The sequence below is a fragment of the Oryx dammah genome, unplaced genomic scaffold, assembly GCF_014754425.2.
Source record: "Oryx dammah isolate SB20612 unplaced genomic scaffold, SCBI_Odam_1.1 HiC_scaffold_11, whole genome shotgun sequence".
Taxonomy (NCBI): domain Eukaryota; kingdom Metazoa; phylum Chordata; class Mammalia; order Artiodactyla; family Bovidae; genus Oryx; species Oryx dammah.
Genome location: NW_024070195.1, coordinates 4,649,731 through 4,666,899, shown reverse-complemented (window position 1 = coordinate 4,666,899; position 17,169 = coordinate 4,649,731). Strand labels below are relative to the sequence as shown.

Genomic DNA, 17,169 nt, shown 5'->3' with positions numbered 1-17,169 from the left:
GCACGGCATCCAGAGCGCCGCGCACTTCGTCATGTTCTTCGCGCCCTGGTAACCGGCCGCGCCGCCTGCCTGGGGCTCCGCGGGCGCTGGTCGGGCCGGGGCTGGCGCGGGGGGCGCGGGGGGCGCGGGCTCGCGCTCTGGGGCGCCCGGCGAGGGGCTGAAGGGTTTTCGCGCCTGGGGGCGCCGGGGGCGGCGCGGGCCGGGCGCTCGCCGCTGACGTGGCGCAGGGGCCGGGACCAGACGAGAGGGGGCGGTCCCCGAGGGCCGAACCGGAAAAGGCCGGCGCTCAGGCTCCTTCGCCCCGTCCCCCGGTCCCGGCACCGGGGGGTCGGGGCAGGGGCGTTGTCCATCGGGGCCGCTGGGAGCCCGGAACCCGCCCACCCTCTGTCCCCCAGCCCCGAACTAATGCGCAGGTCGGAGGCAGCGGCCTGGGGCTCGGCCGGTACCCGAAGGCCACGTGCGGCCGCGCGGACACCCGGGGTCCGGCGTGTACACGTGGACTTCCTGTCCCGTGCGCTCGCCGCAGGGCGGACGCGGGCCTGGGGGTTTAATTGAAACTCAGGGACTCCCAGGCTCTGTGTTCGCGAGGTGGGAGGGGGTGGTCCGGACATTAGAGGGTTCCCACTCTTCTCCCGGGAATCGGGGTGCCGTGCGGAGGCTGGGGCCCCCTCTGCAGCTCCGGGGGCGCGGCGAGCTGTGCTCCGAGTGACAGGAGCTACTGATCCCCAACCCAAGGCTGTCCTCGGGCGCGCGCTCCCCTCCGCTTTTTTTGGGCCTGGCCATCTGGGAAGTTTGAGGTGGGAAAAGGCACAGGCGTTGAACAGACAGCCCCCCACCCCGCCCCCGCCATGGTTCCCGGATGGGGGCCTTGCTGTGAGCCTCGGTGCCGACCCCAGAGACTCTTGCCCTGCGAGTCGTCCAAGAGAGCGACTTCCGGCGCTTGACACGAGCAGAGGGACCGAGAGCCTTCTCCCAGGGCCTAGATGCCCGCTGAGGGGGGTCCTCTGTGGGCGGCGCAGCCAGCCGGTCTATGGCCCAGGCCTTTGCAGGCTTCACTGCAGAATTTGGCATTCTTGGCCAGAGCCAAGAGACTCCTTGAGATGTGGGGAAGGGATGCAAAAAGGGTTAGGAAGAAGATGCCCAAGAAAAGCCGCCTGTTGAGAAAATGTGCCGGCAGAAGTTGGAGGAAACTTTCCCCCTCATATCCAGGTTATTACTGCGTTTCAGTTCCTTTGGAGTTAGATCGACACTTTGGGTCGGACTCAGACTTGTCATTTACTGTGTTTATGGGATAGCTTGTGTTTCAAGAACCAAAGGAGCGGAATTTTTAGAACCCAGTGGTATAGAAATGTGAAGTAATGGTTGTGGATAGTTTATTTGCGGAGGGTGTTTTCAGAGTAGCTGTTGGAGTTAAATATGCTACTTAACTGAAGTCTGCTTCTGTGGAATAAATCTGCCCGTGGGTTTCTTTATTTATTCATTTTTAAAGAGACTGACATGTAGACACCGTAGGTCCCTGCAGTGCCAGTGGACTTTTGGATTTGGAGTCTCTGTAATGCTCACCATCTAGTCCTGGCCTGAGTGACGGAGAGGACTAGTACACTCCTGTTTCACTGTGTGCGGCTTACAGAGTTTTAGGTGGATGCTCCCGGAAAAAGTAACTTTTAAAGTTTTTGTTTGCTTTCTCATAGTCTGCTAGGAAATATTTATACAGATGTGTGGGTTTCTGTGACAGCATTTAACAGACTTTAAGAGCAGATGGCACCCCACTGCAGTCCTCTTGCCTGGAAAATCCCATGGACAGAGGAGCCTGGTGGGCTGCAGTCCATGGGGTCGCTAACAGTTGGACATGACTGAGCGACTTCACTTTCACTTTTCACTTTCATGCATTGGAGAAGGAAATGGCAGCCCACTCCAGTGTTCTTGCCTGGAGAATCCCAAGGTCGGGGGAGCCTGGTGGGCTGCTGTCTATGGGGTCGCACAGAGTCGGACTCGACTGAGGCGACTTAGCAGCAGCAGCAGCAAGAGCAGATTGGAGTTCAGCTAGGGTACACTGGGCTGCCCCTGGTCTCTCTGCATTTCAGTTTCTGGAAATGTTGCGTGCCCACGCGGGATTTGAAGGCAGGGGCCAGTGGTAGCCTTGACCCTGTGCGTGCGCTCTGAGCCAGGCGAGGGCAGGGCTGTCCTCCTGCGGTAAGTGGTGCGCCAGCATCAGTCATGTATGGCCACTTTTCAGGTCCCATTGAATCTGGTGACAAGGTCAAGGTTGGGGCCGCTGCCTCGAAAGGACCAGGTGGCTTTGCTCTGTTACTGACCACAAACTGCCTCAGTGCAGCTGCAGTCTCAGAGTTTCTGTGCTGTAGCCCCAAGGGTCCAAAACCAGAGTGCCGACTGTGAGGCACCCATGGAACCATTGCTAGGAAGTTGCTAAGCACTTAGTATGTGTCTCAGGCGTCCAGTTGTAGAAAGGAAGATGGTTGTCTTCTTGGCACTTGTACCACATCTACTTAAATCTGCTGGTGGTTTTCCCTCACAGATATCTTCCAGAAAAGAGGGATTCATATTATATTTGAGTCTCTTATCAAGCAGGGTTCTCTTCTCTGGCCTAGAAGGTGTTGCTTAGGGGAAACAGGTTTGCTTAAAGCAAGGTCTTCTAGTGTGTGGCCTTTAGATGCTTCCTGGTGAGGTCATCTGTCAGAAAAGAAAAGAGGCAAGGGGATTTAACACTGATTTTATGGAGAAACTGCTTTGAGGATGAACTCAGAAGTGCTGGGTGTTCTGACAGCACTCTAAAAAGCACTACAGCAAGGAGTTCCATGGCAGAGATCAGGAATTCACACTCACCAGGAGACGGGGGAGCAGACCATGTCCTCTAACGCTGTGAGAGTGCACCTGGGTCTGAGAAAAGTATGGCCCTGTGAACAGCTGACAGTTAAAGACGGTGATCAGCCATATGACTCAAAAAGATTTAGTGATGGGGAAGAAACTGATGCTGTCAAGAAATGGGACAAGTAAAAGCAATCATTTTAAGTTAGCATATTGTTTTAAATGATAGATGATTTTAAAATAGGTCATTAAATTCTTACAGTGAATATTGTTAAGTGTCCATTTGAGCGTGTCACATTTAGAAGTTTTGGGCAGCCACAAGTTTTTTTTTTTTTTTCATCTTCTCACTGGCGAGAATGCAGAACGGATTTCATTCTGAGGCTGGTTTGTATTTGGAGAGAGTGGGTTACATGGTGGAGAAGACTTGACCCTAAAGGGACCATGGCAGCGAGAAGGGCGGAGCTGCCGGGGAGGAGCGAGGGGGCTCTCCGGACCCGAGAGAGAAGAGAGGGAACACCGGCCAGCTTGGGAGTCCGGGCTGACTTCCTGGAGGAAGTGACACCCAAGCCGAACAAGTAGTGATCGGCTGGGTGGGCTTAGGAAGGGTCAGAGGAAGGGGTGCTCACTCCCAGGGCCCGGCCAAGATAGGTCGCTTGCAGGAACCTGGAAATGTGTCCAGCAGGGCCCAGCAGTGGGGGCGGCCCAAGAAGCAAGGCAGGTGGATAAGAGGTCAGCTGGGGCCAAGTTGAAAGGCATCGGGCACCGCGCCTCGCTGAGAACGTTGTCAGGACTCTCGGGAGGTTCCGCAGCCACGGTGGGCTGGTCGGCTGCGTCTCCGTTGCAGTGTGAACAACGGTGGGATCGGAGCGCCCCGCTACCGTAGGAGATGGCTGGCTGAGGAGCTGGGCTGGGCCCCCTCCGCCCCCGCGCTTAGCACGCTTTTTACCGCCCTCTTGTTGCAGGTGTGGACACTGCCAGCGGCTGCAGCCAACCTGGAACGACCTGGGAGACAAGTACAACAGCATGGAGGATGCCAAGGTGTACGTGGCCAAGGTGGACTGCACGGCCAACTCGGAGGTGTGCTCCGCCCAGGGCGTGCGCGGGTACCCCACGTGAGTGACGGGTGCGCGCGGGGACCTCACGTGAGTGACGGGCGCGCGCCCTGCGCCCTCCAGTTCTTGGTTTTTCGCCAACCACCTCGGGCCAAACGAAGTGCAAGTTACGGTTTTGGCAACTTCTTAGTAGTTCTGAGAAGGGAGGTGATGCCAGCTTGGAGCGGGCAGGCCCTGTTGTTAGGGAGGGTTTATATGTGCGCTGTGTGTTAGATGCTTTTTTGTACTTTGTTTGGAAAAAGGCTTCAATTAACTGAATTTTCCTTTTTATATAATTAAGAATGTGTCTGCCAGACAAAAATGGCATTGTTCTCCCTGAGGCCTTGTCACATCTGATGCTCCAGTGAACAACCGACTGTCAGGACTTTTTGTCTGAATTTTTGGCCACTCTGTTAATTTTTTTTTCTTTTTTGTAAGATTTGTTTGTTTTCGACTAGATTTTGTTTGTTTTCGGCTGGGTCTCTGTGGCTGTGCACAGGCTTTCCCCTAGTTGCAGTGAGCAGGGGCCACTCTCTGCTTGTGGGCCCAGGCCTCTCGCTGCGGTGGCTTCTCTTTGCAGAGCACAGGCTCTCCACGTACGGGCCTCAGTAGTTGCAGCTCTAGACTAGAGTCTAGGCTCAGTAGTTGTGGCACACCAGCTTATCTGTGCCAAGGCATGTAGGATCCTCCTGGACCAGGAATCGAACTGGTGTCTCTTGCATTACTGCGAGACAGAGTCTTCACCCCTAGACCATCAGGGAAGCCCCGTCACGCAGTTAATTCTTCAGTCTCTTTTCTGGAGTTATTCCCCACGTGACCAGCACAAGGGCCGTTTTTGTTGGAAAGAAAGTGCACTCATTCTGACAAGTGAGACTCTATTTCCTTGGCAGTTAAAGTAGATTTAAGAACAGAAGTTGAAACTGGCTAAATGAACAGAAGAGGGGCTTGATGGAGCTGGCTTAGTCTGCAGGCTATGGGAGCGCCGAGGTGCTACTCCGCGGGTCTGGAGGCCTATTTCTCTGCACCCCGCTCAAGATGACTCGACTTGCCAGCTCTGCATCGCTCTGTTGCCATAGTGGGCTTAGGCCCGTCACTGATTGGCCCACCTTGGATGCAGTATTCATTCCAGAAACAGACCTCGTGGCCAGATAGGCGGGATCTTGTCGGAAGACAGCAGCCCCTTCCGGACTCTGCATTCGATGTTAGGGTGAAGGGCACATCTTCAAAAAGGGGAAGATGCCATTTCCAAAAGTCTGGGGGAGGGGTCGGGCACTGCAGGTCCCAACATGTTTGTTCAAACTGATGAATGAAGTCGATCCTGTATGAGACCCAAGCTGATTTTCAAACCCGAGAGGCCGCATGGAAAGTGGCCGGTGCTCTTAGTTGGAACCTGGACGCCGCGGTTTGGACCCTGCCTCTGCCGTCCACTTCCTGCAGCTCTGGCCACGGTCCTCAGCCTTGAGTGTGAAGTCGGATGCTGGCACACACAGCCCCCCTGTCCCCCCGGCACTGTTGCGTGCAGCCACCAGTCTGAACGCGCCCAATTCATGCTAAGGTTTCCCCCAACATTGGGAGATTCGGCATTTCCATAAAGGGCTCTGGGACTCTCGATCTTTGGTGACTGCTTGCTGCTCTGGGCACGGTAACTCGAGTCTGTATGAGATCAGAGCACTAGAGACAGAATTTCCTGCTGTACGTACGTGCCTGTTGGTATCACTGTCCTGTGCTTCACTGCGTTGCCTTTAAAGTAAACCCCACTTTAGATGAAGAGCATCCCGGAGAAGCAGCCAGTGCGCTGTGGAGCCAGTTCCCTGTTGAGGGCTTGTGACTTTGAGGGGCAGGAGCTGCAGATGGTTGGTGTCCACTCTTGAACGTCTGGCTGTGTGTGGTCGTGTGCACCGTAAACCAGTGACAGGGCTGAGCAGGCGTGGGTTGGGAGTGTCAGAGAGGGAGGGGAGGGTGCTCGTCTCAGCTCTCTGGGCGCACCGTCAGTGACTCCACAGATGCTGTTCATAGATATCAAAACATCCACGTGGGAGCAGGCATCCTAATTTGGTTTTTAGAAGATGTGATCTCTCCAAGAAAACCAGACCCTGCTTTAGAGCTGTTAAAGAGAATTAGCAGCTCCCACTGCACAGCTTGGGAAGGGGCCCTGTGACCATCACAGCCAACACCAGATTCTTCTCACAGAACGCAGGAGGTGGGGGCGTGCTGCGTAAAATGTAGGGGCCTTAGGGCCTTCATAGGTTGACCTGTGTGGGCTTCTAGAGGCGTTTTGAGGCCTGGATCAGATGATGCTGTAGGGTTGGTCCGCACATCAGTGTTTGTGTCATCCCTTCCTGGCACCTTTAACGGGGGTAAAGGATTGGAGAGGGAGGGCATTTGGGTCCCCAGGTCCCTGGAGAAGGCTGCCTGCGCTCAGGAAGCTGTTCTGAGATCTTCCTGTTGAGCCATTAAAGCATATTTGTCATCTGGGAAGATGTTAGCAGGGGCAGCGCTGAAGGAGGTCTCTACGGCTGCCATGCAGAGTGCCCCAAAAGAACAGAGAGGCAAACTCTCATGGTCCCAGGGGCCAGAAGCCAGAAACCAAGGCTCTGAAAGCCCTTGGAGATCCTCCTTGCCTCTTCCTGGCTCCGGCAATCTTTGATGTTCCTTGACTTGGAGAAGCACCACCCCAGTCCTCCTCCTTAACACAGCCTTCTCCTGTGTGCCGTCTCTCTGTCTAAATTTCCCTTTTTATACAGTCATCAGTCATATTGGCTTAGAAAGAGTGAAATTTGCTTAGTTGTGTTCGACTCCTGGCGACCTCATGGACTATACAGCCCATGGAGTTCTCCAGGCCGGAATACTGGAGTGGGTAGCCTTTCCCTTCTCCAGGGAATCTTCCCGACCCAGGGATCGAACCCAGGTCTCCTGCATTGCAGGCAGATTATCAGCTGAGCCACAAGGGAAGCCCAGGAATACTGAGTGGGTAGCCTATCCCTTCTCCAGGGACTTTTCCTGACTCAGGAGTCGAACTGGGGTCTCCTGCATTGTAGGCAGATTCTTTACCACCTGAGCTGTCAGGGAAACATCACATTGGCTTAGGGCCCACCCTACTGACCGCGTTTTAACTTGATCACTTCGATGCAAATCCTGTTGCTAATCCAGGTCGCAGTCTGGGAGCATGGGAGCATGGGTCAGGACTTCCGGCAGGTCTCCTGTTAGTCGCCACATAACGCCATCCCATCTGTGGTGGTAGGACATCGTCTTGCTGTTTTCCAGAGAGCCCCGTCAGTGGGGATTGTCTCCCCTGCAGTCTCCTTGAGAGAGAGAAAGTTCACCAGGAAAACAAGTGCCCATGGTGGAGGTTCGGCAGCAGCAGAAAGGTTTGGGGCTGTCCTTGGGGCTTGAACCCGGTGGCCTGCTCTCCACCACTGGCTGCCTCTCCATCCATGGTGAAAATGAAGTCGGATGCCCCGTCAGAGAAGCTTGTCTTTCCCCAGGGTCTGTGAACTTCTCCAGAACTTCTCCAGAATCTCAGACTTGGGCAGCTTAGAAAGGTTTTTAATGCAACAGCAGAAAGAGATTTTTAAAAATCAGTTTCATTTCAATCGGTGTATACCGAATGAGGAAAAAGGAACAGATGAGGCTCTCCTGCATTTAGCCTTAGCAAAGAAACGAGAGGTGGAGTCAGCAACGCCTGGTTCCTTCTAACACCCTGAGGAGCCACTCATTTCCATCCTGAAGCGCTCTGCTGGAGGGAGGCACCAGGCCGAGAAGGAGGCGTGGAGGACAGGTCGCCCGGGTCCTCCATGGGCAGGGCGCACATCTCCAGAGCATCTCAAGGGGGCGCCGGTGGTCACAGGCGTGAGGGCAGGTCGAGTCGCTTGAAATGTTAAACTTCATGAAGGAAGGGACACACTGGCCAAGTCTAGTTAGATTGTGGGGTTTTGTCATGGTTATAAAAGTATAAGCTGCCAGGGAAGGGGAGAGATACTCTTGGAGTCACAGCGAGGTATCCCCTAGCCCATCACAGGATCTGAACTTCTGGGTGAGGTTGGTAAGCCCATTCTCACTTGAATGCCTTCTGCAGCCAGTGTGTTGGTTTTCTTGTTTGGTGTGCAGCTTCAAATTAAGACCTTGTGGGGTTAGCTATCCAAACACGCTTCTGATTTCTGTATATCTTAACTTCTTGTATTCTGCTGCTGCACATTGGGCATCTGCTAACAAAATCCACATACATGCCAGGAAGCATTGGGGGTGTTTAGATGGGTAGGCTTGCCCCCAAATGCGAGTCTGTTGCTCTGTTTTCAGTAGCTATGTTCCAGTAGCCCTATTTCCCCTTCCATCCCTGACCCCTTCTGTTCTGTCGGTGGAAGAATTGTTCGCTCCCCTCCCTTCATCCCTGACGCCTTCTGTTGCGTTCCATCGGGAGCACACTGTCCCGTCGCCAGGCAGTGGCCCAGCGTTTGGACTGCTTGTCTCAGGCTCTGATGAGGCCTTCTGTTGTTGTTTCGTCGCTCGGCCACGCCTGACTCTTCTTTGCGACCCCATGGACCGTAGCCCAACAGGCTCCTCTGTCCACGAGGTTTCCCAGGCAAAAATGCCGGAGCGGCTTGCATTTTCTTCTCCAGGGGATCTTCGCGACCCAGGCATTAAACCTGCGTCTCTTGAGTTGGCGCTCGATTTCTTTGCCTCTGAGCGAGGTGATGTCCCCGCTCCCCCCGAGGGCAGGACTCTGTGCTCCATCTGCAGACGCCTTTAGAGGTTCGTGTGTGTGGGAAACAGAAGAGAGTCCTTCTCTGGGCCGTTATCAACCAAAGTCAGGCTTGTGCTTAACGTTGGAAACCTGAACTCTCATTGTAGCTGGATAGTCTCGCCTTGTGAAAGTTGAATAGCTGACAGGAAATAGCCGGGAAATAAATTCACTGCAGAACAGTGCAGGTTCCACGACAGTTCTAGCTTGTTCTTCAAAATGCAGAACATAAAAACGACTGAAGCCGGGAAAGGACAGTGAATACGAGGCAGGGGAACCTGGGGAACCCTTGCCCCCGAGTCCTTGGGTCCGCGGGGCCCAGCCCGACATGTTCACCTTGGTTTTGTGTTTCGAGAATAACATGAAAAACTTTTTAATTAAGTGAATATGCCACCTCCTCGAACATTGCTTTTCTTTTTTTTCCAAGCGATATCAGAGAGGAGCAGGGGTGAGCTGGCTGCAGCCCGCCGACACCCCGTTTTTATGATTGCTTCACTAAATGAGTTTATTCTTTGCTCGGAGCCATTTGAAGTGCTTTAAAATCTACTCCGTCTAATCCTCTGTTACTCTTTCAGCTTGAAGTTCTTCAAGCCTGGCCAAGAAGCTGTGAAGTACCAGGGTCCCCGGGATTTCCAGGCCCTGGAAAAATGGATGCTGCAGACACTGAACGAGGAGCCCCCCGTGAGTGCACACACGGCCACCCTCTTTCTTCCTGCGTTTGAGGGTAGTAAAGAGGCCAGATTAGCTACCATCTTAAAGCAACTTTTTAGAACTCAGTGATTTCATAGGTAAAGATTCACTTTGTTCTTGTTGTTGTTGCAATTTTTTAAAATTCTGATAAAATACACTATAAAATTTACCCTCTTAACTATTTTCCAGTGTACAAGTCAGTGGTATTAAATACATTCCTAATGCAGTGCAACCATCCACCCACAGAAATTTTCCATCTTCCCAAGTGGACACCCGGGCTTCCCAGGGGGCTCAGTGGTAAAGAACCCGCCTGCCAAGCAGGAGACATGGGTTTGATCCCTGGGTTGAGAAAACCCCCGGGAGGACATGGCAGCCCACTCCAGGATTCTTGCCTGGAGAACCCCGTGGACAGGGGAGCCTGGCGGGCTGCAGTCCACGGGGCCGCAGAAGAGTCGGGCAGGACTCCGCAAACGGACAATGAGCAGAGAGCTTGTTCCTGTTAAGCACCGGCTCCCCAGCCCCTGGCACCCGTCACCCTGTGCTCTGTCTCTATGGATCTGAGGACTCTCTAAGTACCTCACTGGGAAAAGATGAAGGTTTAGAAGGCTTTTGATCATGGAAATGTTCAAACATGCACAGAAGTAGGGGGAAGAGTCTGGTGAGTGGCGGGCAGAGTGCGTGGAGCTGGTCCTGTGTGTCCACCTCCGGCCCCAGCAGTGCTGGCAGCTTGGTCTTCCGGCCTTCCCACCCCTTGTTTGGCTGTGGTCAGGGTCGTCGGTAACTGTTTCAGAACGCAGCCCACAGAAGCGCACTTATTTTAACATACCCTCCACTCCCGTCTCACACATCATTCAAATCACGCTGATTCCTCAGCACCAGAGGTGGACTTGCAGCCTCCTGGGGGCCAGGCCTCTGCCCAGGCGTCCGGTCCAGCTCAGCCCTCTCCCCCTGAGCCCAGCTCCCCCTCCACAACCTCCCGCTCCCCGCACTGCCTTGGGCCGTACCCCCAGTGTGACTCTGCTTTGCTTCTCAGCCCCACGGCCCTAGTGGCGTTGCTGATGACAAACCTTAATACCCTGAGCTCTCTGTGTCTTGATGTCTACTACTCCCTTCTCTGAGGATATAATTATGGAAACTGATTTCTGAGGCCTGTTGTTTTTTAATTGAAGTGTAGTGACTTACAGTGTTGTGTTACTGAGATGTTTTTTAAAGACATAGTTATGTGTAGCGTTCCTGAGAAAAATCCGTAGTCCTCAGTCCTCCACTGGATGGTAGGCGTCTTCATCTTGTCATAAATGATGACGACCGCGAGCCCTCCACACAGCGTCCCTTCGTGCGCGCTGCTTTCTGGTAGTGCTGTGGGCCCGGGCCCGCAGAGGCCGAGCTGGGCCTGGACGGGAGCAGAGAGGTGGCCAGTGTGCCTGCTGCGTGCTTCTGATGAGGCAGGAGAGCGTCTGAGGTCTGGAGCGTCAGGAGAGCTTCCCCTGGCCTGGAGCTCATCTGGGCAGCTGCAGGGGTCTTCTGCTGTCCCCTTCCAGGGTGTCCGTGTGGTCCTTCAGCTCTCCCCTACATTCTGGGTAGAGGTCAGAGCCAATCAGAAACCTAGCTGCTTCCCAAGTACTGCTTTTATCTCATGTTTTAAAAAGTCTCGGGGGGTTTGCTCTCTGGGTCGGGAAGATCCCCTGGAGAAGGAAAAGGCAACCCACCCCAGTAGTCTTGCCTGGGAAATCCCGTGGACAGAGGAGCCTGGCGGGCTATGGTCCATGGGGTTGCAGAGTCGGACAGGACTGAGCACCACCACCCAGAACTGTGTGCTGAAGACCGCTGGCATACAGTGTTGAGTGTTGACCAGAGCTGTGTCTAATTTTAGGTAACAGGGAAACCACAAACCCCTCAGAGTAAATTTGCATCTTTGTCACGACAAGAAAGCAGCAGATGTAACTTTCACATAGATTTAAACTTAAAGGTGTTGTGTTTTTTTTTCTTGGTTGTTTTTTTGGTGTTCTCTGGAGGGGGGAGGAAGCCAGTTTTAAAGGAGAGTTCATAGTCTCCAAAAACATTTAAGTTTTTCACCAAAAAGCCAGTCTTCTGTGATGACTGTATTCAGGAAGCCATCAGCCAGGGTCAGGATGGCAGAAAGCCGTCATCTCCCCAGCCGACATCCCTTTCGGGGTGGAGCCCAGAGCTCGGGCTGGGACGGTGCGAGGCTCAGCGTTGCCCACCTCAGGGCCCGTCCTGGGGGCATGGCAACATGGACCCACCCCGGACCTCAGTCACCCCCCTGCCATATCTTGGCGTCTCAGAGCCGTGGGCATCTCAGGTAATTGCTGGAAATGACGATAGGGTGGCTTATTACAGAAAAATTCAAGTATTCAGACTTCATATTACAAACCAAAATGTTTTTCCATGTGAATTTTGCTTTATATTTTAAGTGAAAGCATTTTAAAAAAACTTCTATGAAAGTGTTGGTCTCTTAGTCGTGTCCGACTTGTTACAACTCCACGGACTGTAGCCTGCCTCTGTCCCTGGAATTCTCCAGGCAAGAATACTGGAGTGGGTTGCCATCCTCTCCAGGCGATCTTCCCCACCCAGGGTTTGAACCTGAGTCTCTTTGCCATCTGAACCACCAGGGACGTTTTCCTATTTAAACAGGATGAATTTAGGGTTTCCCCTCGTATTATTATGGTAATATATTAAAGTCAAGGAAAATCTGCCATTCCTTATCCTCTCCAATGTTTATATTTCCATGTTTCCTTCTGTATTTTTTCCTTAAGTAGTCATCAGCACATAGACGTGGTTCATTTCATTAATGATCTTTGTATACAGTTGAACATCTTTACAGTGATCGTATTTTATCTTCTGGATATGCTAGAATTTTTCTGTCATTTTTTTCTGTCAGCTTTTTTCTGTCATTGGATATTCAGGTTGATAATTTTTCTCTCATCAGAAACGCTATCTTTGTGAAGGACTTTTCCCCCTACTTTGGTGTGACTTTTTAGAATATAGATCCAAACATAACATTGCAAAGCAAAAAATAAAAAAGCCAGACCACTTTTAGAGCTCCTGTTGAGTAGTGCCGAGCTGCTTTCGTTTTTTAAAAACGTCTTTATTTTCGGCTGTGCCGGCTCTTCACTGCTGCGCGGGCTCTCCTCTGGTTGAGGCGCGGGAGTTTGCTCTGGTTTCGGGGCACAGGCTTCTCGCTGCGGGGCGTCTCTGGTTGCGGAGCATGGCTCTGGAGCACACACTCAGTAGTTGTGGCTCACGGGCTCAGTTGCTCCTGTGCATGTGGGATCTTCCCAGACTGGAGATCAAACCCGAGTTTCCTGCATCGGCAGGCGGATTCTTGACCCCTGGACTGCCAGGGAAGCCCCAGGTTGCTTTCTTAAGACTCCTAAGCCCACGTTGTTCCCAGCGTGCGGATGGTACCCATTCTGTGATACACTGTGAAGTTCCTGTAATGATCATTTATCTTTACCTGCCATGGAACAAGGACCAGAGACGTGCTCCTTTGGTGCCACAAACGGGCATTTTACCACCACAGGCCCTTTGAACATCTTATACACAGTGACATCCAGTCTCCTCTTTCACTTTGTTGGAACTCACTGACTGTCCCTTAGCCGTCACTCTTTCAGACACCCTTCTCTGTGGGTCCTTAGCACTTGATGCAAACGTAGCATGAAAGTCAAGCCAGTAGCTGAAAGATTCATGTTGCTGTTCTTCAGTTGCTCAGTTCTGTCCGATTCTTTGTGACCCAGCAAACTGCAGCACGCCAGACTTCCCTGTCCTTCACCAGCTGCCAGAGCTCACTCAAACTCATGTCCATTGAGTCAGTGATGCCATCCAACCATCTCATCCTCTGTTGTTCTTTTCTCCTTCCTTCAATCTTTCCCAACATCAGGGTCTTTTCTAATGAGTCAGCTCTTCGCATCAGGTAGCCAAAGTATTGGAGCTTCAGCATAAGTCCTTCCAATGAATATTCAGGACTGATTTCCTTTAGGATTGGCTGGTTGGTTCTCCTTGCGGTCCAAGGGACTCTTAAGAGTCTTCTCCAACATCACAGTTCAGAAGCATCAATTCTTCGGTGCTTAGCCTTTTTTATGGTCTACTCTCCCATCCATATATGACTACTGGAAAAACCATAGTTTTGACTATACAGATTTTTGTCCGCAAAGTAATGTCTCTACTTTTTAATATGCTGTCTAGGTTTGTCAAAGCTTTGTTTCCAAAGTGCAAGCGTCTTTTAATTTCCTGGCTGCAGTCGTCATTATTCAGTGATTTTGGAGCCCAAGAAAATAAAATCTGTCACTGTTTCTCCATCTATTTTCTATGAAGTGATGGGACCGGATGCCATGATCTTAGTGTTTTGAATGTTCGGTTTTAAGCCAGCTTTTTCACTCTCCTCTTTTACCTTCATCAAGAGTGTCTTTAGTTCCTCTTTGCTTTCTGCCATAAGGGTGTTGTCATTTGCATATCTGAGGTTATTGATATTTCTCCTGGCAACCTTGATTTCCAGCTTCTACTTCATCCAGCCCAGCATTTCTCCTGGTGTACTCTGCATGTAAGTTAAATAAGCAGGGTGACAATATACAGCCTTGACGTACTCCTTTCCCAATTTGGAACAAGTCCGTTGTTCCACATCCGGTTCTAACTATACAGATTTCTCAGGAGGCTGGTAGGGTGGTCTGGTATTCCCATCTCTTTAAGAAGTTTATTGTGATCTACACAGTCAAAGGTTTAGCATTGTCAACGAAGCGGAAGTAGAAAACTTCATGCTGCTTTACAGTTACAGCCCTGCTCAGCTTTGAGCTCTCAGCATTTTGAAAGCTTCAAATGACTTAACTTGGATATTCATTTTAATAGAAATACGAACCCCTAGATAAGAACTGAATAATAGACACCCACATGTCTGTAGGACAGTAATGTCTCAGTGATCATCTCTTTTCCTCTGCTTGCTCTGGTTGGAGACCACAGACGTGCTGGCCTAAGAGAAAGAGGAGATATCTGGAATGGTGTGGTTTGGGGGTTAGCAGTTAGCTGTCACACTGGGTCTGCTCAGATGCTGGAGAAGCGCCTTTTTAAAAGCCACTTCTTGTCTCTTCACTGTTTCTGTCCCAAGCTTAGTCCTGTGAATTACATTCTTAAAGGCGCAGCCCACGTTTGCCCTGTGGTTTTTCTCTCTGAGGCCTTTCATCCGTCCAGATTTCCCTCGTCACCTTTTTTCTTTTATCAGCTCTTCAGAGTTTCAGCTTCCTTCCCGGATTTTCTTACTGCTGCTGCGCATACAGGGTGGCTGGGTCTGCCTGCTGTCTGCTTTGTCCCCTCTGTGTCCCTCGGTGCCGCTTGCTGCTGTGCTCTGCCAGCCGACTCGGGTCTGGTCTCCAAGAACCCAACAGGGTGCTGGCTTGAGGCGGCCCATCCTTCAGTTTGCTCTGTTGGATTGAGTTTGAGGGCAGCAAAGGACAGGTTTGTGGGTGGGGGGTGCTGGTTGTCACCTGGCTGCCCTGGAGCATCAGTCCGACAGCACTTGCCAAGGGGCCTCTTGCCCCGATTAAGTTGCTTCCTGCCCGGGGACCCCTCGACACAGCAGCATTCCCCGGAGGCTAGGGCAGGGGGGTGGTGGCGGCAGAAGGTTCCATACCGAAGTCGTGATGGGCTCCCTGGTGCCTCGACACACGCCCGCGGTGACTCTTGTCCCGTCTCCCCCATCAGACTCCAGAGCCCACGGTGGAGCCGCCCCGCACCCCCGAGCTCAAGCAGGGACTGTATGAGCTCTCAGCCGGCAACTTCGAGCTGCACGTGGCTCAAGGTAGGCGGGCGTGCGTGCGTGCGTGAGTGCATGTGTCCGTGACTGGGGCTGGGCCGCAACCCTGGGGGCAGGGCGTGCCTTGGGTCCGACCTCCCGGGTGGCCAGGGCTTCTCCTCTCGCAGCTCGAGGGCTCGGAGGCCACTGCATGGGTGGTGTTTGTCCAGGGTTTCTCTCGTGCAGCCCCGCCGACACCTGTGTCTAGCGCTCTTCCTCTCGGAGATGACACGTCTCCATCTGATGGAGAGGTGGTTCTGGTGCCAGGCTGAAGCCTCGGGTGTGCGAAGCACACACGTCGGGACTGGGTGCGCTCACCTAATTTGTGCACGGGCTGGACCCGCGCCCTTGGATGATGAGATGTTTGTTTCTGTTAGCGTTAATCGTGTGCTTACTGATCTGAGGCAGAAACAAAGGTTTCTGGTACCTGTTTGAAGGAGAATTTAGTTGGGACTGCTATAACACACGAATCAGGATAGGTGCTCTCTACCCTTAAGCTACTGTTGATACCACCTCTTAGTCTCCTGGGACTTCTTGGTGGCTCAGACGGTAAAGCGTCTGCGTACAATGCGGGAGACCCGAGTTCAACCCCTGGGTCGGGAAGATATCCTGGAGAAGGCAGTGGCACCCCAGTCCAGTACTCTTGTCTGGAAAATCCCATGGACAGAGGAGCCTGGTGGGCTACAGTCCATGGGGTTGCAAAGAGTCAGATATGACTGAGCGACTTCACTTTCACTTTCTTAGTCTCCTAAATGTCAGTGACCGGAGTACAGTTTCTTAAGTTAATAATGTGTGTAAGACCTCCCTTCACACGCTCAGAAGCGTCAGCTCAGCAGTGAAGGGCTTGAACGTGAATCCAGCCACCAGGCTGACCTCTGCTCTCAGATGCTGCCATGGAGAGAGATCCTCCGTGCAACTTGAGGCAGGACCGTTCTGAAAAAGGGCTTAAAATTGTGTCTGGCCTTGTGGGTCCTGCCTGCTGGGAGTGAAAACCCACCCCCTCCAAGGCTGGAATCACTTGTTGTGATGCCTGCAAGCCACGTTCCGTTTTTAATTAGAGGTCATTATTGGTACCGATGCTCTGGGAGTGGACCTTCAGGTTTTCTGTTCTCCAGGAGTCACTTTGAGGCGGGCTGGGACTCCCTGTAGGACGTGTTACCAGAACCAGCCAAAGCACAGCCTGACCCCCTGAGCGGGTCACCCTCTGAGGGGCCGAGTCCACGGGTCTGCTGGGAAAGTGGTGCCCCGCCCACCCTTACCCCGCTCCTGCACCCGCTGTCTCCACCTCACAGCTCAGGGTGGTGACGGGCCTGTCTGGGGAGACAGGGTTCCAGCCTTACAGACCAGCTACTTTTATATATATATATAGTTTTTGTTTTTTTTTAAAGAACTGAGATATAGTTGATAGGAAACATTGACTGTCGAAGCAAGTTTCCCCCTAGGTCCCTCCGACCCCTCACTGCTGCGCTGACCAGATGCCCCCTGGGCGTCGCCCGGCCAGCTCTACTTGGAGCTTGGGCCCCCATCAGGGCTGCTGGTTGCTTCTCTCCCTGCCTGCAGCCTGACGCGGGCTGCTCACAGCCTGACACCTTTCTTTGCCCTAGGCTGGTCCAGGTTGAAGAGCCGAGATAAAAGTCTTCAGTGTCTCAGTCATGATTGGTTTACTTCCTAGCCAAGAGAGTGATACTCAAGTATTTGGTTTTTTTAAATTTTCTATTTTATCGTGAAATAAAACCCGGATACAGAAAGCAGTGTAGGGGCAGTGAATGATCGTAAAGCAGTCAGCCCGTAGCCACCGTCCAGCTCACATCCTGGCTCCTCTCCTGCCCGCTTCCTTCTCTCCCCCGAGGAGCCCTGCCTGACCGTGCGGAACCACTGCTCACTTTCCTTTCTGGTTTGTCACCCGAGCATGCCCTCCAGCACAGTAGTTGAGGCTGGTCTCTCTCTCTCCTTTTTTAAATATTGCTCTCCTAAGTCTCCTTCAGTCTGTTCCCTCAGCATCTCTTTCTCCCTTGCCTTCTGTT

The 17,169-nt window shown here is 52.6% G+C and overlaps 1 protein-coding gene across 1 annotated transcript in view; it reads left to right on the top strand.

Annotated features, from left to right (window-relative positions):
- The first annotated feature begins 6 nt into the window (after nt 1-6).
- TXNDC5 (thioredoxin domain containing 5) overlaps nt 7-17,169 on the top strand; it is a 26,508-nt gene continuing 9,345 nt past the window's right edge. Inside the window, exons 1-4 of the mRNA XM_040249285.1 lie at nt 7-48; nt 3,789-3,938; nt 9,231-9,336; nt 15,055-15,151. Coding sequence (XP_040105219.1) covers nt 32-48; nt 3,789-3,938; nt 9,231-9,336; nt 15,055-15,151 — 370 coding nt within the window. The 5' untranslated portion in view covers nt 7-31. The remainder of the gene's footprint in view (nt 49-3,788; nt 3,939-9,230; nt 9,337-15,054; nt 15,152-17,169) is intronic.